The sequence below is a fragment of the Cherax quadricarinatus genome, chromosome 24 (genome assembly GCF_038502225.1).
Source record: "Cherax quadricarinatus isolate ZL_2023a chromosome 24, ASM3850222v1, whole genome shotgun sequence".
In the NCBI taxonomy this organism is placed as follows: domain Eukaryota; kingdom Metazoa; phylum Arthropoda; class Malacostraca; order Decapoda; family Parastacidae; genus Cherax; species Cherax quadricarinatus.
Window position 1 is genome coordinate 20,230,494 of NC_091315.1, and position 26,962 is coordinate 20,257,455.

The 26,962-nt window shown below is 37.5% G+C and overlaps 1 protein-coding gene across 5 annotated transcripts in view; it reads left to right on the forward strand.

The window, feature by feature from the left end:
* Sply (Sphingosine-1-phosphate lyase) overlaps positions 1–26,962 on the forward strand; it is a 284,903-nt gene that overhangs the window by 75,982 nt on the left and 181,959 nt on the right. For 4 of the 5 annotated variants that reach the window (XM_070088235.1, XM_070088236.1, XM_070088234.1 and 1 more), the window contains 4 exons: positions 3,811–3,963; positions 4,185–4,273; positions 9,639–9,765; positions 10,253–10,339. In XM_070088235.1, coding sequence (XP_069944336.1) covers positions 3,816–3,963; positions 4,185–4,273; positions 9,639–9,765; positions 10,253–10,339 — 451 coding nt within the window. In that variant the 5' untranslated portion in view covers positions 3,811–3,815. The remainder of the gene's footprint in view (positions 1–3,810; positions 3,964–4,184; positions 4,274–9,638; positions 9,766–10,252; positions 10,340–26,962) is intronic. The other variant, XM_070088237.1, reaches the window with a different exon arrangement.

Here is a 26,962-nt window from a genome sequence, read left to right on the forward strand (position 1 = left end):
GCCAACAAGACTCTTCAATTAAGGTAAAAGTCATTTAACCCTTTGAGGGTCGACAGGCCCTCTCCGAAACTCGTTCTCAGGGTCGGCCAAATTTCAAAAAAAAAAAAAATTATTTTTTCTTATGAAAAAATAGAGTTTTTTTTTCTAAACATTATAGGATAAACAAAAAAAATTTACCATCAATACTTACGGAGATATGGATGCATGAAGTTTGCAGAAAATGAGCCGCGTATGGCAACAGCGGCGACTGCCGCTCACCCGGTAAACTTTGATTTACTTGTATGTGAAGGTTTGTTGTTTTTTTCACTATTTTATTTTTTCACATAACTTATGTGGCCTGTGAGACCAAAGTAAGGTGCAATGTACATATATACACTCGTTGTATACAACACAATAAGCACACAAACATAATTATCAATATATTATTTACAAAATTTGTTTAGAAAAACAAACAATACAAAACATTGTTTATTATTATTGTTCTATAATATATATACCAATATACAGTCACTGAACATATTCCTATTAGTTCTGCAGCTTGTGGAACTCTGAAACATGGTGTCATACACAATGGTGTTTTATCTTTCTCCCTCATTCTATCTCTTTCAATCTGTCTCTCTCTTTCTATCTGTCTGTCTATCTCTGTCTCACAGGTACACATAAATACAAGTATACATAGTATAAATTACCTAGGATAACCCAAGAAATCCAGACAAAGTGCTATACTCTGCTTGATGTGAGTAAAAGTGATGACACAGTCTTGTGGCTCTCTGAGACAGAGAGCTAGACGGATAGACAGATAGACAGGGAGCTTGACAGACAGACAAATAGACAGACAGAAATGTTAGTGTACCAGTACCAGTGTACTAGTGTTCCACCCTCCTCCTCCTCTTCTTCCTCTTCCTCCTCTTCCCCCTACTCTTCCTCCTCTTCCCCCTACTCTTCCTCATACTCTTCCTCTTCCTCCTCTTCCTCTTCCTCCTACTCTTCCTCTTCCTCCTCCTCCTCTTCCTCCTCCTCCTCTTCTTCCTCTTCCTCCTACTCTTCCTCCTCCTCCTCCTCTTCCTCTTCCTCCTCTTCCCCCTAATCTTCCTCCTACTATTCCTCTTCCTCCTCCTCTTCCTCTTATTCCTCTTCCTCCTACTCTTCCTCTTCCTCCTCCTCCTCTTCCTCCTCCTCCTCTTCTTCCTCTTCCCCCTACTCTTCCTCCTTCTCCTTCTTCTCCTCGTCCATAGTGTAAATTACAAGGAGTCGGCAGCTGTCAAAGTGACATATTGGCTCATTACTCTTTCCCCCTCCGGCCTGTCAAAACAATGGGGTCGGATGCTGCTTCCCCTCCTCCATTCTATCTAATTATCTTTCTCCCTCATTCTATCTGTCTGTCTATCTGTCTCACAGGTACACATAAATACAAGTATACATAGTATAAATTACCTAGGATAACCCAAGAAACCCAGACAAAGTGCTATACTCTGCTTGAAGATGTGAGTAAAAGTGATGACGCAGTCTTGTGGCTCTCTGAGACAGAGAGCTAGATGGATAGACAGGGAGCTTGACAGACAGGCAAATAGACAGACAGAAATGTTAGTATACCAGCAAAAACAAAGGGAGGGCGATGTTCATCTCATCTTTTGGCATCAGCTCTACCCTCATTTACCCTCATCAAACGTCAGCACTTATTAGATGTTCTCTCCCCTTATCTTGTTACTGTCATGGGTGAACATTTATTATTACATATTATTATTATTACCTATTATTATTATTATGTATTATTATTATTATGTATTATTATTATTATGTATTATTATTATTATGTATTATTGTTATCATTACGTATTCTTCTTCCTCCTCCTCCTCCTCCTCCTCTTCCTCCTCCTCCTCCTCCTCTTCTTCCTCCTCCTCCTCCTCTTCTTCTTCTTCCTCCTCCTCCTCCTCCTCCTCCGCCTACTCCTCCTCCTCCTCCTCCTCCTCTCCTCCTCCTCCTCCTCCTCCTCCTCCTCCTCCTCCTCCTCCTCCTCCTCTCCTCCTCTTCTTCCTCCTCCTCCTCCTCCTCCTCCTCCTCCTCCTCCTCCTCCTCTGCCTCCTCCTCCTCTTGCCTCCTCCTCCTCTGCCTCCTCCTCCTCCTCCATTCTTGGAACAAGTTTGAAGAGCTTGTAGTTCATAATCACTATCATTATCATCACCAATGCTCACATCTGAGTCTGGGATTTTGGAAAATAGGAGTTTCCTCTTTGATTCTGGTACAACTGAACGACGGCCCAGCACCAGAGGTGGAAGGCTGTGGGTTGTCTGGGTTTTCCTCACTATTACCCATATTATGGTCATTAGTTTCGGTCAAAACCTCACCAGAACCTTGAAACTCATCTTCACTGTCACTTCCATCTGTATTAGAACTGTCACTGGGGAACATAAGTGTCCCAATTCGCCGAGGAGTGAGGAACTTCTTACCGCAGGGCACGGTGGAAATTGTGTACTATGATGGCATTCCCACAATGCACCACTGGGTCCAAGATTTTTTTCCTACTGCGCACACCCACCACACAGACCCATTCTCTCACATCTAGGCTTATCAGCCTTTTCCTGCGAGATTTGAGGCCGCTAGAATTTATGCGTACTAGTACGTCAAAAACCCCTACGCGTAAGACGTACTACTACGACCAAAACCCTCAAAGGGTTAAATGTTCATTTATCCATTTCATTAGTCATTTTATTTAGTTCTCATTGTTTTCTGTATGTAAAACTGTAGTTAATCTTTAAAAAATGCATTTTTTGTTAATATTTTTGGGTGTCTGAAATGGATTAATTGGATTTATATTAACTCTGAAACTGTCCAAACGTAGATCTACGTTCACTTACATAGCGCTTTGAATATAGATCTACATTTTTTTTTCATAAAGCATGTAAAATCGAACGTAGATCTACGTTCGAAGCGCTATGCAAGTGAACATGGATCTATGTTTGGACAGTTTAGGGGTTAATTCTTATGGGAAATATTTCGGTTATCGGCCATTTCGCTTTTAGGCCGACCTTCTGGAACGGATTATGGCTGATAACTGAGGGTTCAATGTAGTGACTTTGAGGCATTTTCTAGTGTGATTTTTTTTTTTTTTTTGCTGTTTCTTGGTATCACTTGATAGAATGGAAAACATATTAGTAAAATAGAGAGGATTTTGGTTGGTTTCAGACTGGTAGTAGCTTGGAAATGGCACAGAGTTGCAGAAATATTAAATTTTGACAATTTTCCTGAGGAAGAGTGAAAGAGTGCAAGTGCATGAATGAGTGAATGAATGAATTAATTAATTTAATGGTTATCATCAAGGGCTGAGCTGCATTAGAGGCCTTGCTGTTCAGAGGTACTGTAATTTCTTCTGGGCAACATTTAGGTTATGAAGATAAGCTTCTTATTTGTAGTTACAAATTTAAACTCCCCACAAAAGTAAAACCTTTCAAAAGGAATTAGAACTAATTCCTGCAACATGTGGCAGATCATCCAAGTTGTGATGACTATGTTGGACAGCAATTGACTAGCAGCTATAGCCAGTTGATCAGGCAGTCAACAAGAAAGTTTGGCATCAAGGCCAGGCTGTGAAGGTAGATGAACCCTCTAAGCTAGTGACAAATTTGTTAACATCCTAGTCACAACCATAACTGCTTGGAAACTTTGCAAGTTTAAAAATGGCACAGATGATCTGATCTTGCATAAATTTGTATACAGTGTTGTTAAACCTTTGCTTTTTCTCTTCAAAATTTCTTAATATAGACAAATTGTTACTTTTTTCATCTTGGTACTATACATTTTTTTATCCACAGGCAAAATGGATTCCCTTCATAGCTACCTAATGTTGATTCAAGAATATGTCAATCATTTATGTGAAGGAAAGCCAGCATGGGAGATAATCTTGAGAACAGCAGGAACAACCATATTGTTAATATGGGTTAGAAATTTTCTGTTTAAAGATGAAAGTACGTATGTTTTATACAAGGCCTGTTTTCTCTTTCAAATTCAGAGTTCTTTGTATGTAGTTGGCCTCCTTTCAGTGTTAAATTCTTTCTTTGAATCTCACATTCATTTAGTGAATTTTTAGTCTGCAGTGAGTAGAGGCCTGATCTTATGAATATTGCAATCTTTTGTAATGAAAATGTTTGTCTTCTGCTGTGCTTATAGATAAATAATTTTTTTATAGCTCTCCTAGAACGAGGAATAAAGGCATTTTTTAAATTGGCTAGAAAAGTTCCACCAGTGAAGTCCAGGATTGAGAAAGAAATAGAAAAGGTTTGTAATCATTTGTTAAAATTTATGAAAAAATATCGAAAATACATAGAAGCACATACTTCTCCTTAAATAGTGTCAAATTGCAGGAATGAGTTTAGAGATGGGCTGATATAGTACAAGCCTAAACCACTGGAAAATCATGCTGTACACCACACTTATGGCACATAAAGAAACGAGGCTGGACACCATAAATAGCTCATTAGTTCACAATAACCTCTCTTGTCAGTGCTTTTCAGTTGTACAGAGGATCACTCTCATATTCTTATTAATATCATGTCTTTAAGCAGAAGTGTGAGGTAGGCTATCTGCATGAGAAGGAAGGTGCATCTTTTGGTTAGGCATTAACTCACCTTACATTAAGGCTTCCTTTTGTCTGTCTTATATTTTGGCATAACCCATCATCCTTTCTGTCCCGTTGTGCCCTCCAATATCTTCAGACACTCCTACTTAGTTACATTCCCTATCCTCATTTGCTTGTGTCCTTTTCATAGCCCTTCTGTCCTCATTTTTATAGTGGAGGCAGAGGTGTGCATGTTCTCATCCTTTTCATAACCTATTATGGTTGTGCCTACCTTGCCTCTGCTTCTGACTGTTGTGTATCAATAAGAAGACAGACTTTCTGAGCAACCTCTTGTCCAGTTAGACTGCACACTTTCCTCCAAATTGCTGTTCGTGCATTTCTGACCGATCTAACATGGCCCAACCTTTGGACGACGACCTGCTTACACTAGTGGCAGGTCCCACTGTGATCCCGCCTCCTCCTGCTTCAACTCATCTCACCGCAGTATATAAGCCACCTCTCTGGCCCTATGCTGCACTTCCTACAAGAGTGATTGACTGAACACATCGATTCCAGGTTGAGGGACTGATTACCTCATACTTCTACTCTCCTTACCCATTTCTACTTTGTATTGGACTGATGAAGCCACTGTGTGGCGAAACATTTCTTCAATAAAGATTCCCATGTGTTGCATAAGTGTCTCAATTTTTCAACTTGTCGGTTTTCAAAACCATTCATCACATTTATTATTCTGTTTGGGTAGGTTAACATATATCAATCTATGCAATACAGTCTCAAGCAGATGACCAGGGTATGCAATTTCCACCACTGTGTTTTAATTACATATTAACCTGTATTCACATTCTGGTGTAATTAACCAATAATGAAATAAAAAAAATACAGGACACACACATGGCAGCTTGAGACAGGCAGTTCCTTCTTACAGCATCTGTTTTCTCCTGAATGCTATAAAATTGGAAAATAGGTTGTTAAGGGGTTTTCCCACTTTTCTTCTGATGCATATCTTTCTGTTGTTCCTCTGTCTGTCACCTCTGTTATTCTGTTTAATCCTTTGACTGTTTTTAGGCCCCTTTCTGAAACTGTCATTCTATGTCGCTCAATTTTTGAAAAAAAAATTATTTTTTCTTATGAAATGATAGAGAATCTTTTCCCGATGGTAATGACACCAAAAGTTCGAAAATTGGTCGAAAACTCATGGAATTATGCTCCAGCGAAGTTAGCGGTCGGCGATATATGCGTATCGGCGATTTCGCCGACTTTGAGCCCTATTTTCAGCCAATTCCATTGTTCCAGTCGACCAAACTCATAGCTATTTCTTTAGAACTCCATTTTATCTATCAGCTGAGTACAAGAAACCTCCCATTTACTAATTTGGACTACCCAATATGGTGGTCAGAAATTGGCAATTTGGCCAATTTTATGCAAACTAAAAAAGATGCCAATTTCAAAATAGGGTCCAGAATAAACAAGGTAGACATTCGTGGCACTAAAATAACATATGCTCTGTTCATTAGTCACATCTCTAGGCCCCTCTTATATTATTATTGCTTTCTATTTTGATTTTTTATTCATACAAAAAAATACAAAATGTACTGTTATGCAGACTACTGCATTATTGTAAAAATGGTATAAATAATATCAGTGCACCAGTGAAAGAATATTAGACTCCCCAGTTGACGTGTATTGGACGTGTGGTGTGATTTATTTACTCCTGAACATTAGTAAAAATCGAACATTTCCTCTACTTTGAGCTCAGTTTCAAGGTCGTTTTCATCATCAAAGTAATGAAAATCATCTCTATTTCTGTAATATTTTTTCCATTTTATCACCTAAGACCATGAAAACGCGAATACAACGATAAATACTATACGAAAATACACCTCAAAGTCAGCGTTTTATTCCAAAAAAACGATCAGAGTTTTTTTTTCTCATTACGCAATGTGTGCTGCAGGATTTTTTTATGTGGTGCACACTGACCACACAGACCCATTCTCTCACATGTGGGCCTACCAGCTTTCTCCCGCTTGATTTGAAGCCGCTAGAATTATTGAGTATATATACGTCAGAAACATTGGCTCGTAAGACGTATTTATACGTTGAAAACAGTCAAAGGGTTAAATGCAGTTTAGGATGTTTTGGACATAGAGACATTTAGAGACTGTAGTGGCTTTTACATAGCTCTATGGTATAAACCTTGGTAATAAATACCGACAAGTTGGTTTAGAAAGACACGTAAGCAAACACTATAACATATTTATTAGAAAACGAAAACGTTTAGAAGTGATCAAGGTCCCAGGACCGAAACGTTTTCTAATAAATATGTTATAGTGTTTGCTTACGTGTCTTTCTAAACCAACATAGCTCTATACCATGGTGCTCTCACAAATGTGAGGTCTCAGGAGTATTTTGTTTCTTTCTTCAGGTACCTAGCTGTCAATCTGTGAGGTGCCCTAAATAATGTTGTAGCTTTTGCCACTTCCATCTAACTACCTACCTCTTGTGGAGGTAGGTACTGTGCTGTATTTTGTTGCTGCCTCCTACTTCACTGATATTTGTCTCTCTTTTTTGAATGTCTTTCTCCTCTTTTATTTTATTTAGCTTATACTTTCTGTCATAGGATGGGACCTTAGAAGATGTAGAGGTAATCAGTAAGATCTTCAGCTGTTTTGTCTTAATTTTTTCTTTACAGGCCATTGTTTCTCTTGATATTGTCTTTGTGCATTGTACAATATTTTTGCACTTCTTGTGTCTACTGATATTTAGTATACTAGATTTTATGTTCAGACTCCACACACTACTCAGTATTACTGAAATTTATTTATTGCAGGAAAGTGCTCTACAGTCTGTTTCTTATACATCTTTCCTTGTACATCTGTTAGATAACCTGCAGACCCTAATTTTATCCTCCAAATCGCTCCTGCTGTCGAGTGATTTTTAATTTGCATCATTTACTTTGGGGCCGGTTTCATCGAGAGACTGTGACCTATGTCAATAAGTTCTCTACCATTGCTTCAACCCTAAATATTTAGACCCTTTACTTTTAACTCATTTTTGTATTGGCCTTTCAATTTTCTCATCTTCCATTGCTCTAGACTTTTGACAATAATAAATGATCTCCACAGTTTCGATCATTTCCCCTTCATCATTGTCTCTCTCTCATACATATACTTCTCACCATCCAGGTAGCAATTTTAGTGTGCAGGCTAGGTTCACTTTCTCCTTTTTTTTTTTTTTTATACATTTTGACAATTTTCATCATTGAATGGCTACATTTTTTTGTTTGCCTCCTTCTTCTTAGCTGATTTTGTTGCTATTCACACCATGGTTCTTGAAAACTTTCACAAATGTGTCCTTGATTACCTGTTAAGGATTTTTGTGTCCTGTTGTTTGCATTTAATCTGTCATATCAGTATTGAAAATTTCAAGTGGTTGTAGCAGTTATGGGTACTACCTCTTGGATACCATTCCAGAATTTAACTACTATATTTTTTAAGGAAAAAATTTTAGTATAATTCTGATGCCTTTTTTCTTCTCGGTATGCAGCTGTGGCCTTCTGTTCTACCTGTTTGTGCTAAAAATCATCTTTATGATTTTTCTCACATATTTACCATTTTTTGACTCTTAAAATCCTGGCAGCTTCATTGGTTCACGTTAGTGACAAATGCTGTTCTTTAATCAAACCACAATTCAGCTGCTGGCCATCCTTTCTTCCTTTGTCTCTGTTGGTTGAGGGAAGCTGGGCTCCCTTGCCTGTATGTAAGTCATAACATACTTTATCTTTGTCATCTTGAGGAGCCCCCAGTGGTGCTCTGTAGTAATTGTCAGTGATAACTTTTTTTTACATCTAAGGTTATGTTGACTTCATTTTTAACCTTCAGTTCCCTTACTTAATCTGCCTTTTTGTTTGACAGTCTTGCCTGTAAAGTGGACTTTGTAATATTTTTGAAGTGAAACTGATTCATTGTGATAAAAATGATATTCTCATTCTCTTGTCTTAATCTTCACCGCTGGTACAGGTACACCACTGATTTTATGGGACCTGATGATCCAGACCTCTTGTATTCAGGACAGAATTACAAGGGTACCTGAATTCCTGTATCTGCCAGATTAATTTACTAAGCACCACAAATGGCACACTTGCTTACATTGTTTACATCACATTTGTTGGTGGTGATTCCTTGATTTTGTGCAACTTAACTTATTTTCCAAGTATCAGTGATGTAGCTGTAAGACTTACTACTGATAAGTTAATTGAGCTGTGAGTTGAATTAAGCAAAGCTCTTCAGTTTTAGTAAAATTCTTAAATTACCACTTTGGGAGTGATAGTACTGCAACATTCTTTTTAGGTACAATAATTAATAGACCATGGTGCTTTAGAGATATGGTAGGTGTATAATTAGTGGGTAAGAGGTGTATTATTAAATTATTATGTGACCTCTGTTGGTCTGGCAGAATGGAGAATTCAACAAGGCTGTGGAACCAAGGGTGCTGGAAAATCAGTGGTGTACTTGCACTACTTAATTTCTATCATCAGCTGAACTCTTGCCATGCAACACTGAAAGACCCACATGGGTATAGCATTTTGAATATATATAATGCTATTTTTTTTTTTTAAACACTGGCTACTTCCCACCAAAACTGTGTGGACATCACAGTTCAGATGACCCTCCAAACTATAATATCCCCATCCCTTCTTGAGAGTGTAGGCATTTACTTCCTACCTCCAGGACTCAAAGTCCAACTATCCAGTTTCTCTGAGTCCCATCATAAATGATACCTTGCCCATATTAAAAAATCTGTAATTATTTACTATTGTATATTTATATGTACCTATACATAAAATAACATAGATGTGTATTTATAGGTTCAACTGCTTAGGGAGGTAGACAAATCCTGAAAATAAATAGGTACAGTCTATTAGTGGCTTGCACATTTATGAATGCACCCTCTTCACTGGCTTTGATAAATTATATTCATTATACTTACATAAAGTTGATAAGTTATTGATATAGTAGCTCTTCTTATAGTTTGTCTTTTACAAATAATAAATGCATTTTGCACCAGGTGACCATTTCAATGACAAATGACTTTAATAAGGCCATCAACAACTCATCATATCTAACTGAACTGCCGGAGAAAGGCTGGAGTCCTGAGACGATTATGGAAGAAGCTGCTAAATATGCACAGTTTGGTAAGAAAAATAACAGTTGGGCAAATAAGTGGTATTTACAAGGGGGAGGACTGTTTTACTTTGTTTTTTTATTTGTAAATTTAAACTTACTACCCTACAAGTATCTAAAGAAGAGCCATTTATGCTTCAGTAACATGCAGTATCTACAGTAGTAGTGTTTTAGTGTGCAACAGTATCAGTTAAAAACATTCCTGTCTCTTAATGTCCATTCCATTTACTATGAATAGAATGGCCCTCAGTTTATTCAGTATGCACCAGTTGGTGAATATGCAACTATAGACCTTTAACATCTGTCATCTTTGGATTGTGCTCTACAAGTGAAAATGCAGTTCTAACACTTTTACCAGTTGGTTATATTCTACATGCACTTTGTATGTATAACTCATCATTTTAAGCATTAATTTCTGTGCATTTTTTGGGGCCACATTATTTTGTAGAATAGGACAGTACATTTGCAAAGAAAATTTGATAAGATTGTTTGTTGCAGGCAAATTCAAATGGGAGACTGGGTGTGCATCTGGCACTGTCTACAATGGTAACCAAACACTCACTGACCTCATGACCAGAATATATGGTATGTTAGAGTTGGAGTAAACTATTTGTTACTAATTGAGCTGTGAATATTTTATGGTTTGCCCTCATTCAAATTTTTCCAACTTGAAAATACTAATACCATACATACTTGTGTTCATTCCACAATTTCAAAATGCTTCACTGTAATGCAGTGCTGACCTAAGACACTGCTTAGATAGGCATCACACTCCAAGCAAATGCTCCTTTGTTATTCCTCTTGTTAGCCTAAGCCACCATATAAACCTCATGCAAATGAAAGGGGCTAAAATTGTGGAGTAACTTACCAGTTGAATTAAAAAATTGTACATTAATAAATTCAAACAAAAATGTTTAATGTATTTCCCTAAAAGACTTTGAATGTAACTCCTTAAATTGCCAGTATACAGCCTCTCCTCACTTAACGGCGGAGTTACGTTGCTAAGACCATGTCGGTAAACAATTCGTCACTAATTGACGAGCATACTATAATGGTAGTGAGTTTGTGTCAGCCATGTTTGATATTGTTTTAACCTTTTCAGGGTCCGTCCCGTAGATCTACGGCTTTACGTTCAGGGTCCAAACCGTAGATCTACACCAAAATTCTAGCAGCGTCAAATTTAGCGTGAGATGGCTGGTAGGCCTACATCTGAGAAAATGGGTCTGGGTGGTCATTGTGCACACTATAGAAAAAATTTGGACGCCCACATGGCATTGTGGGAACGCCGGCAAAGTAGCTTTGTTCATTGTGCCTGGCGGCAAGGAAGCTCTCACTCCTCACTCACTCTCTGGGTGAATTCTGACTCTCCTCTTTACAACTTAAAGTTCTAAGACTGATGGAAGTGGAGCTGAAGAGGAATTCTATGGTTTTGAACCATATGGTACCATTGTACCATATGGTACAATGGTGCCATGTCATACAATGGTATCATATGGTACAATGGTATCATATGGTACAATGGTATCATATGATACAATAGTACCATATGGTACAATATACCATATAGTACATTGTACCATATGGTACATTATACCATATGGTACAGGGTACAGGGACCCTAATGGAAATAAGTCTGTCTGACTTTTTTGGGTTATCCTAGGTTGTCCAAACATATGCTGCTAAGTATGATATTCTATGTAACTTTATTTGTGTATACCTAAATAAACTTACTTATGATGCCACATGTGCTTGAGTAAGTTTATTCAGGTGTACAGAAATACAATTACATAGATTATCATACATAGCAGCATACGTATAAAATCCTAGGATAACCCAAAAAAGTCAGGGTTACTTATTTCCATAGGGATCCTTGTATCTGTACCATATGGTGTCCTGTACCATATGGTGTCCTGTACCATATGGTGTCCTGTACTGTATGGTACCCTGTGTCATATGGTACCCTGTGTCATATGGTACCCTGTACCATATGGTACCCTGCACCATATATTATCCTGTACTGCATGGTACCCTGTACCATATGGTACCCTGCACCATATATTATCCTGTACTGCATGGTACCCTATACCATATAGTACAATGTACCATATGGTACCCTGTAACATATGATACCGTGTACCATATGGTCAATAGGTGTTGGTGGCATGAGACACCAGCCAAGACAGTAAGTGACGACGCAAGCTAGCTACTGACTCCACAGTTTCCGAGACAAAGTGCTTTGTCATCCAACTCAAGGAACATGTCGAGTTCCTGTACATTTGTCAGTATATAATAGAACATTACTAATATACAACATTTTTGCATATTTTTGTTGTAAACAACTATTGTAAACAAAATAATGATGAAAATATTAGTGTGTTTATTGTGTTGAATACAACAGTACCATTTGGTACAATGAACCATATGGTATCATTGTACTGTATGGTACAATGTACCATATGGTACCATTGCACCATAAGGTACCATTGCACCATCTGGTACCATTGTATCGTATGGTACCATTGTACCAAATGGTGCCATTGTACCATATTCTACCATATGGTACCATTGTATCATATGGTACCATTGTATCATGTGCCATTGTACCATATGGTACCATTGTACCATATGTACAATTGCACTATATAGTACCATTGCACCCTATGGCACGATTGTACCATATGGTACTATATGGTACCGTTGTATTTAACACAATAACCACACTAATATTTTCATCATTTTGGGTCAACTTCCTGCCGCTGTATCTCGGTAAGTACTGATCAGAATTTTTTTTTTTGTTTTATTACCTTCACAAAAATATTATCTTTAAGTTTGAAAGAAAAAATAATTTTTTTTTTTTTTCAAAATTTCTTGGACACTGGGGCACCACTTCTGATTTTGGCCTTGGACCCTGAAAGGGTTAATGCCACCTTTGCATCATTTATAACATTTCTGATGTATTTTTAACCCTTTGACTGTTGCAAGCCCCTTTCTGAAACTGTCATTCTATTGAAAAATTTTTGAAAAAAAAAAAATTATTTTTTCTTATGAAATGATAATCTTTTCCTGATGGTAATGACACCAGAAGTATGAAATTTTATCAAAAACTTGCGGAATTACGCTCCTGTGAAGTTAGTGATCTCGGCAATATATACGCATTAGTGATTTCACTGACTTTGAGCCCTCTTTTCAGCCAATTCCATTGTTCCAGTCGACCAAACTCGTAGCTATTTCTTTAGAACTCTATTTTTTCTATCAGTTGAGTACAAGAAACTGCCCATTTACGGATTTCAACTACCCAATAAAGTGGTCAGACATTGACAGTTTAGCCAATTTCATGCAAATTAACCCTTTCAGGGTTGACAGACCTTCTCCCAAACGTGTTCTTAGGGTCGAAAAATTTTCGAAAAAAAAAAAATTCTTATGAAATGAGAGAGCATATTTTTGTGAGTATTATAGGCCAAAAAAAATTTTTTTGTGATCAATACTTATCGGGATATGGAGGCGTGAAGTTGACAGAAAGTGAGCCGCTTACGGCAACATCGCCGACTGCCGGTCACATGGTAATAGTTTATTTATTATTTTTTCTACTTTTCTTTTATTTTTTATCATTTCATTTTTTCAAGTAACTTTTATGGTTTGTGAGACCAATATAAGCCATATTTTTGATATATACACTCGTATACTACACAACAACTGTACAAACATTGATACGTGAACATTTTCACCTAATTTAGTCACATACTATTGTCTAGAAATATATACAGTGGACCCCCGGTATTCGATATTAATCTGTTCCTGAGAGCTCATCGAATACCGAAAATATCGAAAAGCGAATCAATTTTCCCCATAAGAAATAATGGAAATCAAATTAATTCGTGCAAGACACCCAAAAGTATGAAAAAAAAATTTTTTTACCACATGAAATATTAATTTTAATACACACACTGAAGAAAACATGCACAGTTACATGACATTTACCTTTATTGAAGATCTGGTGATGATTGATGGGATGGGAGGAGGGGAGAGTGTGGATGGTGTTAGTGTTTAGAAGGGGAATCCCCTTCCATTAGGACTTGAGGTAGCAAGTCCTTTTCTGGGATAACTTCCCTTCTTTTAATGCCACTAGGGCCAGCTTGAGAGTCACTGGACCTCTGTCGCACAACAAATCTGTCCATAGAGCTCTGTACCTCCCGTTCCTTTACGATTTGTCTAAAATGGGTGACAACATTGTCATTGTAATAGTCACCAGCACGGCTTGCAATAGCTGTGTTAGGGTGATTTTCATCCATAAAGGTTTGCACTTCAACCCACTGTGCACACATTTCCTTAATTTTTGAAGTAGGCACAATGGATTCCACAACTGGCATAGGCTTCTCAGGGTTAGCCCCAAACCCTTCAAAATCTTTCTTAATTTCCATACTAATTCTCACCCTTTTTACCACAGGGTTGGCACTAGAAGCTTTCTTGGGGCCCATGGTGACTTATTTTGCAGAAACAAGCACCAAAAACAGTGATAATATGGATAATGTGGAATGTACCGAATGTATCCTTAGATGCGCGCACACTGGCTGGCTTGTAAACACTGGCACACAAGGGGCAGTTCAGGCCACACGTGGACATGTCTCATACGAATCGTATCGAATACCGGCTTTTCAATCGGATACCGAGGCAAAATTTTTGCGTTAAAATGCATCGAATACCGGATTTATCGAATACCAATGCCATCGAATACCGGGGGTCCACTGTACATAGTGTTTAAAGGTCCTAGCAATGTTTTGGTGGGGAAGGGAGTGTGGGTTTGTGTGAACAACATGGCTGGCAGGCGGCTGGCTGGCTGGCTGGCTGGCTGGCCGGCTGGCCGGCTAGCCGGCTAGCTGGCTAGCTCCTTGGCTGGCTGGCTAGTTGGCTGGTTGGCTGGCTGACTGGCTGACCAGCTTGCTGGCTGGCAGGTTGGCTCTGTCTCTGTGTCTGTCTCACAGGTACACTTAAATATAATCATACATAGTGTAAATTACTTTGGATACACAGAGAATGTAATAATAATAATAATAATAATAATAATTGAAGCATTTTGTATGAGAGTGTGTCACTCGTCTTATCTCTCCACTAATGACAGTGGTGACATTTGATGTCTGTGAAGAGGCTGGGCCAGGAGCTGAGTCTCGACCCCTGCAACCACAATTAGGTGAACACACACACACACACACACACACACACACACACACACACACACACACACACACACACACACACACACACAGCCAGCCAGCCAGCCAGCCAGCCAGCCAGCCAGCCATGTTGTTTACACAAACCCGTGCTCCCTTTCCTACCACCCTCACTGCCTCCCCCCCTTTACTGCCTTTCCCCACCACCCACACTGCGGGAGAGTGAGGTATTCCTTATGCTTGGCTTGATGACAAAGGCGCACTGAATTACCACTCCCACAATGCAATGCAGGTGCATAGATTTTTTCCTACTGCACACACTTACCACATAGACCCATTCTATCACATGTAAGCCTACCAGCTCTCTCACCCTCAATTTGAAGGCACTAGAATTTATGCGTACTAGTACGACACCAACCCTGGCGCGTAAGTATGGCACAAACCCTAAAAGGGTTAAAAAAGATGCCATTTTCAAAATAGACATTCTTGGCACTAAAATAACATATCCTCTGTTCATTAGTCAAGTCTCTAGGCCCCTCTTATATTACTCTTGCTTTCTATTTTGATTTTTTTATTCACAAAAAAATAGAAGATTTATTGTAATGCAGACTACTGCATTATTGTAAAAATGGTATAAATAATATCAGTGCACTAGTGAAAGAATATTAGACTCCCCAGTTGACGTGCATTGGACGTGTGGTGTGATTTGAACATTGGTAAAAATCGAACATTTCCGCTACTTTGAGCTCAATTTCAAGGTCGTTTTCATCATGAAACTAATCAAAATCATCTCTATTTCTGTAATATGTTTTCCATTATATCAAATGAGACCAAGAAAACGAGAATACAACCATAAATACTATATGAAAATACACCTCAAAGACGGTGGTTTAATCCAAAAACTCAGTCGTAGTTTTTTTTTTCATTATGTACGGCATGCTGCAGGATTTTTTTTGTACAGTGCACACTGACTGCACAGACCCATTCCCTCACATGTGGGCCTACCAGCTTTCTCCTGCTTGATTTGAAGCCGCTAGAATTATTGAGTATATATGTATACGTATGTCTGAAACACTGGCTCGTAAGATGTATATCTATGGCCAAAACAGTCAGAGGGTTATATGTTTATACAGCAGTGTACTGTATATTGTAATAAAAAGAATTAAGGAAATCAGCTCTAATATACATTATTTAGGTATGCATACTGGTTAGAGAGCCCATCGTAAGTCTGAGTTGTTGGTAAATGAGTACATCGCTAAGTGAGGAGAGGCTGTATTTTTATGTCCAAGTTATAAATTACAATGGATGATCATAATTCCCATGGGTTATGTTCCTGAAAACTGTGCTGCTAATGACTTCCATGACTTATGGACTGAAAAATGTGGGAAAAATAGGGTTGCATTCTTCAGACTTCTGAGAGAGCTACAGCAAAATTATTTTATGTTTTTTTTATTTTTTTGGCGTGTGTGAAAATAATCTGTTTTCTTATCTAATATTGTCAATAATGATGCTCTGTGAAGTACCTGAACTCTTGTAAGGTTCAGACGTTTAAAAGAAAGTACATTAGCTATAAAAATGGTTGCATTAAAACTGTATATTATTTGTTACTTACCTTCAAACTGAGTTCAGAATGCCTAACCCTTTGAGGGTCGACAGGCCCTCTCCGAGACTTGTTCTCAGGGTCGGCCACATCTAAAAAAAAAAAAAATTTCTTATGAAAGGATAGAAAATCTTTTCCCGATCATAATGACGCCAAAAGTATGAAATTTGATGGAAAACTTACGGAATTATGCTCTCGCAAAGTTAGCGGTCTCGACGATGTTTACGCATCGGCGATTTTGCCCACTTTGAGCCCTATTTTCGGCCAATTCCAGTGTACTTGTCAACAAAAATCATAACTATTTCTCTAGAACTCCATTTTTTCTATTGAATGAGCACAAGAAACCACCCATTTACTGATTTCAACTATCCAATACAGTGGTCAGAATTTAGCAATTTTGCCAATTTCACACAAATTTCAAAAGATGCCAATTTCCAAATAGGGTCCAGAATAAACAAGAAAGACATTCCTGGCACTAAAATAACATTTCCTATGTTCATTAGTCACATCCCCAGGCCCCTCTTATATTTCTTTGGCTTTCCACTTTCAATTTTTATTATTACAAAAAATAGAAGATTTACTGTTATGCAGACTGCTGCATTAGTGTAGAAATGGTATAAATAATATCAACGCACTTGTGAAAGAATACAGTGGACCCCCGACATTCGATGGCATCGACATTCGATAAATCCGACATTCGATGCATTTTAACGCAAAAATTTTGCTTCAACATTCGATGGAAAACCCGACATTCGATACGATTCATATGAGACGTGTCCAGGTGTGGCCTGAACTGTCCCGTGTGTGCCAGTGTTTACAAGCCAGCCAGTGTGTGCGCATCTAAGGATACATTTGGTACATTCCATATTATCCATATTATCACTGTTTTTGGTGCTTGTTTCTGCAAAATAAGTCACCATGGGCCCCAAGAAAGCTTCTGGTGCCAACCCTGTGGTAAAACGTGAGAATTAGTATGGAAATTAAGAAAGATTTTGAAGGGTTTGGGGCTAACCCTGAGAAGCCTATGCCAGTTGTGGAATCCATTGTGCCTACTTCAAAAATTAAGGAAATGTGTGCACAGTGCATTGAACTGCAAACCTTTATGGATGAAAATCACCCTAACACAGTTATTGCAAGCCATGCTGGTGACTATTACAATGACAATGTTGTGGCCCATTTTAGACAAATCGTAAAGGAACGGGAGGTACAGAGCTCTATGGACAGATTTGTTGTGCGACAGAGGCCCAGTGACTCTCAAGCTGGTTCTAGTGGCATTCAAATTCAAATTCAAATTCAAAGTTTATTCTCTATAAAGATTACAATGTTGAATTTACAGAATTTGGTTGTTGTGTGGTTTACATGTAGTTAAATAATGATTACAGAGTGTACCACTAGAATGCCTAGCATGGCTAGGCATTTTGGGCAGACTTAGTTTAATTCTTTATTTTAAAATATTACAAATTATGAGGTAAGTTGGTATTATGGCTAAGTGACTAAATACTAGTTTGTGAGTTTAGCAATGTGAATGCTTTTGTTTTGGCACAGTACATAGTTTCAGTATTGGAGTATCATAGGATTCATTATTTTAAGATTGAGATTAATATTTCTGTTTATGGTCAAATAGGTGAGTGAGTGTAAGTGTGAACCACCAGGTGGTATTCGTGTAGTTAGTTGAAGGGGTTTATCAGGGAGATAAGATGTTTTCTAATGGTAGTTTTGAAGGTGATGAATGTGTCTGCAGTTCTAGAGTTCTCAGGTAGGGTGTTCCAGATTTTAGGGCCTTTGACATACATTGAATTTTTGTAAAGGTTTAGTCGGACATGGGGAATGTCGTAGAGATGTTTGTGTCTGGTGTTATGCCTGTGGGTTCTGTCACAACTATCAAGAAAGCATTTTAGGTCAAGGTTGATATTGGAGTTTAAGGTCCTGTAGATGTAGATTGCACAGTAGTAAGTGTGGATGTACTGAACAGGGAGTAAGTTTAGATCTATGAAGAGTGGGGGGGTGTGTTGCCAGGGATGGGATTTAGTGATTAAAAAGAAGAAGGGAAGTGACCCCGGAAAAGGACTTGCTACCTCAAGTCCTAATGGAAGGGGATTCCCCTTCTAAACACTAACACCATCCACACTCTCCCCTCCTCCCATCCCATCAATCATCACCAGATCTTCATTAAAGGTAAGTGTCAATTATTCTATTGTCATTAATCTATTGTTATTGTTGTTATTGTAATTATTCTATTGCATTAAACTTAATATTTCATGTGGTAAATTTTTTTTTTCAAACTTTTGGGTGTCTTGCACGGATTAATTTGATTTCCATTATTTCTTATGGGGAAAATTAATTTGACTTTCGATATTTTCGACATTCGATAGCTCTCAGGAACGCATTAGTATCGAATGTCGAGGGTCCACTGTATTAGACTCACCAGTTGACGTGTATTGGACGCTTGGCATGATTTGTTTATTTTGTTAAATTTTTGCCGATGTTCAAGAGTAAATAAATGACCTCACAAGTCTAATACATGACAGCTGGTGGGTCTAATATACATTCACAAATGTGGTGATATTATTTATACAATTATTACAGTACAGGAAGGCCCCACTTATACGGCTGGTTAGGTTCCAGGCTACCGGCGTAAAGCGGAAACCGCCGTAAAGTGGAACACCCTTTTTTTCCACGTACAAATGCATACAAACACTAGATAACAAGTTTACACTAACATATATTAAGTTAGCAATAGAACCAGGCATCAAAAAACAATAAAAAGTACAATACACACATAGTGCACTCATTACTTACCTTAAAATATTTATAGTCTTAATCTAGGGTGAGACAAGTAGTATTTATTGTAAGAAATCAAGTGTGGTATGTATGGTAGTCAGCCAGGCTACCATACCAGGCCACCCCACCCACACATACAATTCTATGATATTTAAGCATCCCAGAGCGATAAAATGTATATACAGTTCACTCATTACTTACCTTAACCCTTTGACTGTTTCAGGCCCCTCTCTGAAACTGTCATTCTATGTCGCTCAATTTTTGAAAAAAAAAAAATTATTTTTTCTTATGAAATGATAGAGAATCTTTTCCCGATGGTAATGACACCAAAAGTTCGAAATTTGGTCGAAAACTCGTGGAATTATGCTCCCGCAAAGTTAGCGGTCTCGGCGACATATGCGTATCGGCGATTTCGCCGACTTTGAGCCCAATTTTCAGCCAATTCCAGTGTTCCAGTTGACCAAACTCATAGCTATTTCTTTAGAACTCCATTTTATCTATCAGCTGAGTAAAAGAAACCTCCCATTTACTAATTTGGACTACCCAATATGGTGGTCAGAAATTGGCAATTTGGCCAATTTCACGCAAAATAAAAAAGATGCCAATTTCAAAATAGGGTCCAGAATAAACAAGTTAGACATTCGTGGCACTAAAATAACATATGCTCTGTTCATTAGTCACATCTCTAGGCCCCTCTTATATTATTATTGCTTTCTATTTTGATTTTTTATTCATACAAAAAAATACAAAATTTACTGTTATGCAGACGACTGCATTATTGTAAAAATGGTATAAATAATATCAGTGCACTAGTGAAAGAATATTAGACTCCCCAGTTGACGTGTATTGGACGTGTGGTGTGATTTATTTACTCTTGAACATTGGTAAAAATCGAACATTTCCGCTACTTTGAGCTCAGTTTCAAGGTCGTTTTCATCATAAAAGTAAGGAAAATCATCTCTATTTCTGTAATATGTTTTCCATTTTATCACCTAAGACCATGAAAACGCGAATACAACGATAAATACTATACGACAATACACCTCAAAGTCGGCATTTTATTCCAAAAAAACGATCAGAGTTTTTTTTTTCTCATTACGCAATGTGTGCTGCAGGATTTTTTTTATGTGGTGCACACTGACCACACAGACCCATTCTCTCACATGTGGGCCTACCAGCTTTCTCCCACTTGATTTGAAGCCGCTAGAATTATTGAGTATATATACGTCAGAAACATTGGCTCGTAAGACGTATTTATACGTCGAAAACAGTCAAAGGGTTAAAATATAGGGTGAGATGAGTAGTATTTATTGTAAAAAATCAAGTGTGGTATGTATGGTAGTCAGCCGGGCTACCATACCAGGCCAACCCACCCACACATATATTCCATGATATTTAAGCATCCCAGAGCAATAAAATGTATATACAGTTCACTCATTACTTACCTTAAAATATTTGTAGTCTTAATGTAGGGTCAGGAGTAAGTAAATGAGATAAAACGAATAAATGAGAGAGAGAAAGAATGAGTGCATGAGAGAGGACAGGCGCAGAGTTATGTAAACAAACCAGGCGAAGGTAAGTTTTGTAAACGAAGTGTACACGTCTGGTTTGTGTACAAGTTACATTGTGTACAGGTTGTCTCTACATTGATACGGTAGAATAAATAAAGAAGAACACTCCCATTCTCATGTAACATCATTTTGAGAAGAAATGATGCTCTGAGTGAAGGCAATGGAAATAAGTCACTCTGACTTTTTTGGGTTATCCTAGGTTCTCTACACATATGTTGTTATGTATGATAATCTATGTAACTGTATTTGTGTATACCTGAATAAACTTACTTACATACATACGAAAGGAATAATTTTCTACAGTTACCCCCAGTAACACATTTTCTCTTATGTTAGATTAGAGAAAATGTTATTCTTGGCATCACTTGTACAAGTTATCTGGCTACGACATCTCATATTTATGTTTATTTATTCTATTGTAGGGTGTATTTATCATCTTTTTATGTTATGTATCGTGTTTATTATATAATTTTGAAAAAAATATCATGGATGGATTAATGAAAATGTGTATATTAACGTAATATACAACATTTAATAAGACTCGGTGATTATTATTATTAGCATTTCTAATATGGCATCACTTGTGCAAGTCGTCTGCTACCACATCTCATATTTATGTTTATTTATTCTATTGTGGGGTGTATTTATCATCTTTTTATGTTATGTATCATGTTTATTATATAATTTTTAAAAAATATCATAGATGGATTAATGAAAATGTGTATTTAACGTAATATACGACATTTAAATGAGACGATGATTATTATTATCATTACTAATATGACGTCTGGAGACATAAGACACTCTTACTGATTTTTATATGTACCTGCATGCCAGCACAGTATGTAAGTTTATTTAAGTACAGGTATACATAAGCATAATTATCAGAATACAGCAAGGCCCCGCTTTACGGCGTTTCACTTTACGGCGTTCCGCTAATACGGACATTTCAAATTATGACCAAAACTCGCTATACGGCTCCCCCCACCTGACTTTCTAATACGGTCACCGTGCCCCACCCTGTTTGTTTACATTCTCCATGAGCTCAGTAAGCACTAAGTCTCTCCATTTTGTCTGGAAACTCCAAAATTTCAAATGTTTTTAAAAGTTATTTCATATTTTATATATACTCTGATAATTATACTTATGTATACCTGTACCTAAATAAACTTACATACTGTGCTGGCATGCAGGTACACATTAAAATTGGTAAGTGTCTTATGTCTCCAGACGTCATATTAGTAATGATAATAATAATCATCGAGTCATTTAAATGTCGTATATTACGTTAATATACACATTTTCATTAATCCATCCATGATATTTTTTTCAAAATTATATAATAAACACGATGCATAACATATAAATAAGATAAATACACCCCACAGTAGAATAAATAAACATAAATGTGAGATGTGGTAGCAGACGACTTGCACAAGTGACGCCATATTAGAAATGATAATAATAATAATAACAATACTCACCGAGTCTCATTAAATGTCGTATATTACGGTAATATACACATTTTCATTAATCCATCCATGATATTTTTTTCAAAATTATATAATAAACACGATGCATAACATATAAATAAGATAAATACACCCCACAGTAGAATAAACAAACATAAATGTGAGATGTGGTAGCAGACGACTTGCACAAGTGACGCCATATTAGAAATGATAATAATAATAACAATACTCACCGAGTCTCATTAAATGTCGTGTATTACGTTAATATACACATTTTCATTAATCCATCCATGATATTTTTTTTCAAAATTATATAATAAACACGATACATAACATAAAAAGATGATAAATACACCCCACAATAGAATAAATAAACATAAATATAAGATGTGGGAGCCACATAACTTGTACAAGTGACGGCAAGAATAACATTTTCTCTAATCTAACATAACAGAAAATGTGTTACTGGGGGTAACTGTAGAAAATTATTCCTTTCGTATGTATGTAAGTAAGTTTATTCAGGTATACACAAATACAGTTACATAGATTATCATACATAACAACATACGTGTAGAGAACCTAGGATAACCCAAAAAAAGTCAGTGTGACTTATTTCCATTGCCTTCACTCAGAGCTTCATTTCTTCTCAAAATGATGTTACATGAGAATGGGAGTGTTCTTCTTTATTAATTCTACCGTATCAATGTAGAGACAACCTGTACACAATGTAACTTGTACACAAACCAGACGTGTACACTTCGTTTGTTTACAAAACTTACGTTCGCCTGGTTTGTTTACATAACTCTGCGCCTGTCCCCTCTCATGTACTCATTCTTTCTCTCTCTCATTTATTCGTTTGATCTCATTTACTTACTCCTGACTCTACATTAAGACTACAAATATTTTAAGGTAAGTAATGAGTGAACTGTATATACATTTTATCGCTCTGGGATGCTTAAATATCATAGAATAGTATGTGTGGGTGGGGTGGCCTGGTAAGGTAGCCTGGCTATTACCATACATACCACACTTGATTTCTTACAAAAAATACTACTTGTCTCACCCTAGATTAACCCTTTGACTGTCGCGGCCGTATATATACGTTTTACGAGGTGCCGTGTTTGACGTATATATACTCATAAATTCTAGCGGCTTCAAATCAAGCAGGAGAAAGCTGGTAGGCCCACATGTGAGAGAATGGGTCTGTGTGGTCAGTGTGCACCATATAAAAAAAATCCTGGAGCACGCAGTGCATAATGAGAAAAAAAAACTCCGACCGTTTTTTTTAATTAAAATGCCGACTTTGTGGTCTATTTTCGTATAGTATTTATGGTTGTATTCTCGTTTTCTTGGTCTCATTTGATAGAATGGAAAACATATTATAGAAATAGAGGTGTTTTTGATTGATTTTACTATAAAAAGAACCTAGAAATGGAGCTCAAAGTAGGGGAAATGTTTGATTTTTGCCAATGTTCAAAAGTAAACAAATGATGCCATTGTCCAATAAATGTCCAACTAGCCATTCTAATATGCAGTCATGAATGGGTTGATGTTATTTATACAGGTATTACAGCATTGCAGTAGTCTGCATAATAGTAAGTCTAATATTTTTTGTTTGAATAAAAATTCAAAATAGAAAGCAAGAGTAATACCAGAGGGGCCTGGAGACGTGACTGATGAACAAAGAAAACGTTATTTTAGAGCCTGGAATGTCTGCATTGTTCATTCTGGACCTTATTTTGAAATTGTCATATTTTTTAGTTTTCGTGAAATTGGCCAAATTGCAAATTTCTGACCACATTATTAGGTAGTTGAAATCAGTAAATGGGCAGTTTCTTGTACTCAATCGATAGAAAAAATGAAGTTCTAAAGAAATAGCTATGAGTTTGGGCGACTGGAACAATGGAATTAGCCGAAAATAGGGCTCAAAGTGGGCGAAATCGCCGATTTGTAAACAGCGCCGAGGTCGCTAACTTCGCGAGAGCATAATTCCGTCAGTTTTCCATCAAATTTCGTTTTTTTGGTGTCATTACAATCGGGAAAAGATTCTCTATCATTTCATAAGAAAAAATAATTTTTTTTTTTTAAATTTTGCGACACCAGGAGACACCTCAGGATTGGGGGTTGCGACAGTCAAAGGGTTAAGACTATAAATATTTTAAGGTAAGTAATGAGTGCACTATGTGTGTATTGTACTTTTTTATTGTTTTTTGATGCCTGGTTCTATTGCTAACTTAATATATGTTAGTGTAAACTTGTTATCTAGTGTTTGTATGCATTTATAAGTGGAAAAAAAGGGTGTTCCACTTTACGGCGGTTTCTGCTTTATGGCGGTAGCCTGGAACCTAACCTGCCGTATAAGTGGGGCCCTCCTGTATATATAAAATATGAAATAACTTTTAAAAACATTTGAAATTTTGGAGTTTCCAGACAAAATGGAGAGACTTAGTGCTTACTGAGCTCACGAAGAATGTAAACAAACAAGGTGGGGCGCGGTGACCGTATTAGAAAGTCAGGTGGGGGGAGCCGTATAGCGAGTTTTGGTCATAATTTGAAATGACCGTATTAGCAGAACGCCATAAAGTGAAACGCCGTAAAGCGGGGCCTTCCTGTATTGCATAACAGTAAATCTTCTATTTTTTGGTTTGAATAAAAATTCATTATGTGAATAAAAAATCAGAATGGAATTCATTTGTAAAGCCAGAAAACATAACTAATGAACTGAGGAAATATTAGTTTAGTGCCAGGAATGCCTGCGTTGTTTATTCTGGACCCTATTTTGAAATTGGAATATTTTGAACTTTGCATTAAATTGGCCAGATTACCAATTTCCAGTCACTTTATTTTGTTGTTGAAACAGTTTACTTGGCAATTTCTTGTGCTCAATTGATAGAATAGAAGTAATACTAGTGAAATAGCTAAGAATTTGGTTGACTGGAATAATGTAATTGGCCTAAAATGGGAGTCGAAGTCGGCAAAATCGCCAATGCGTAAATATCGCCAACAAATCAAAATTCACGAGAGCGTAATTTTGTCAGTTTTCCATCAAATTTCGTACTTGTTTTATTACCTCCAGAAAACGATTCTCTAACATTTCATAAGAAAAAATAACAAAATTATTTTTTGAAAATTCTTGGACCCTAGTGCACACTTTGAAATTTGGCCTCTGAACCCTGAAAGGGTTAAAGCATTTTATGTAACTTTATTAACCCGTAAATGGTCCAAACGTATATACAGTGGACCCTCACCTAACGATATTAATTGGTACCTGAGAACGAATATCGTTAGGCGAGTTTTTTAGCGTTAGCCGAGGCAAAATGTTAGCGTTAAAATGTATCGTTAGGCAAATTTAATGTTATGCAATGCGTTCATTAGGCGAGGGTCCACTGTGTATGTTCACTACCTGAGTGCCCTGAATATTTTGAAAAATAATTTTTTTTTTTTTTTTGAAAAAAAGCACATTTTTCTAAGTGTTATAGGATAAAAAAAAATTTTAGGGTCAGTACTTACCGAGATATGAGGCCCAGAAGTTGGCACTGGATGCTCACTTGACAGCAACATCGAGTCCTGCCACTTGCAGAAGTGTTTCCGATATACACCTACCATCCGACTTACGACCGAGTGCCTGCTACACTCCCTGCATGCCTGCTACACTTCCTGCATGTCTGCTACACACTCAGCATGCCTGCTGCACACCCTGCACACCTGTTACACTCACTGCATGCCTGCTACACTCCCTGCATGCCTGTTACACTCCCTGCATGCCTGTTACACTCCCTGCATGCCCATTACACTTCCTGCATGTGTGCTACACTCCCTGCATACCTGCTACACTCACTGCATGCCTGCTACCTTCACGCTTAGATTCCATGGTGTTTCTCACTTTATTTACTCCGGGAACTTTGCTAGGAACTTTCTTTGGAGCCATGGTTACTTATTTTGCAGTTACACTGCAAAAAACCCACAAAAAACAATGGAAAACAGACGAAATGTTTGGATGTATGAGCAGAAGCTTCCTCATGCATCGAAAGACACAGCCAAACTGACGCGCAAGCGGCCCCAGCCAGTGGACGGACACGTCTGAAATGGCCGATCGCCAGGAGCCGAAAAACCGGCCAATCACTGAGTTGGCCGAAAACAGGAACAGCTGATAACTGACGGTCCACTGTAGTTCATGTGATTTCATAGCCAATCTTTGTTTGACACTAATATTATGTACTGAAATAGTACTCAGATAGTAACAGTCACATTGGCAGGTGAACATTTTCACCTGCCTGGGTCATTTACTATTGTCTAGAAATATATACAAAGTATTTATAGGTCCCAGCAATGTTTTAGACACACTGGAGTATGGAAACTCCTTGAAGAATAGTGTTATGACAAGGGTCAGATAACAAGTGACTGCCAGTGACAGTTGATGAATGTGTGCTGCTGGAGGGAGCCTTGCCTTCATAAGTTTTTACTCTTGCACACAAACATATTTCTGTATGTCTGCCTGTCTATCTGTCTATCTATCTCTGTCTTTCTAGTTCTGCTTATCTGTCTTTCTGTCTTGTGTGTGCCTGGAGTATAATATGAAACTCCTTGAAGAATGGTGTAATGACAAGCATCCGATACCA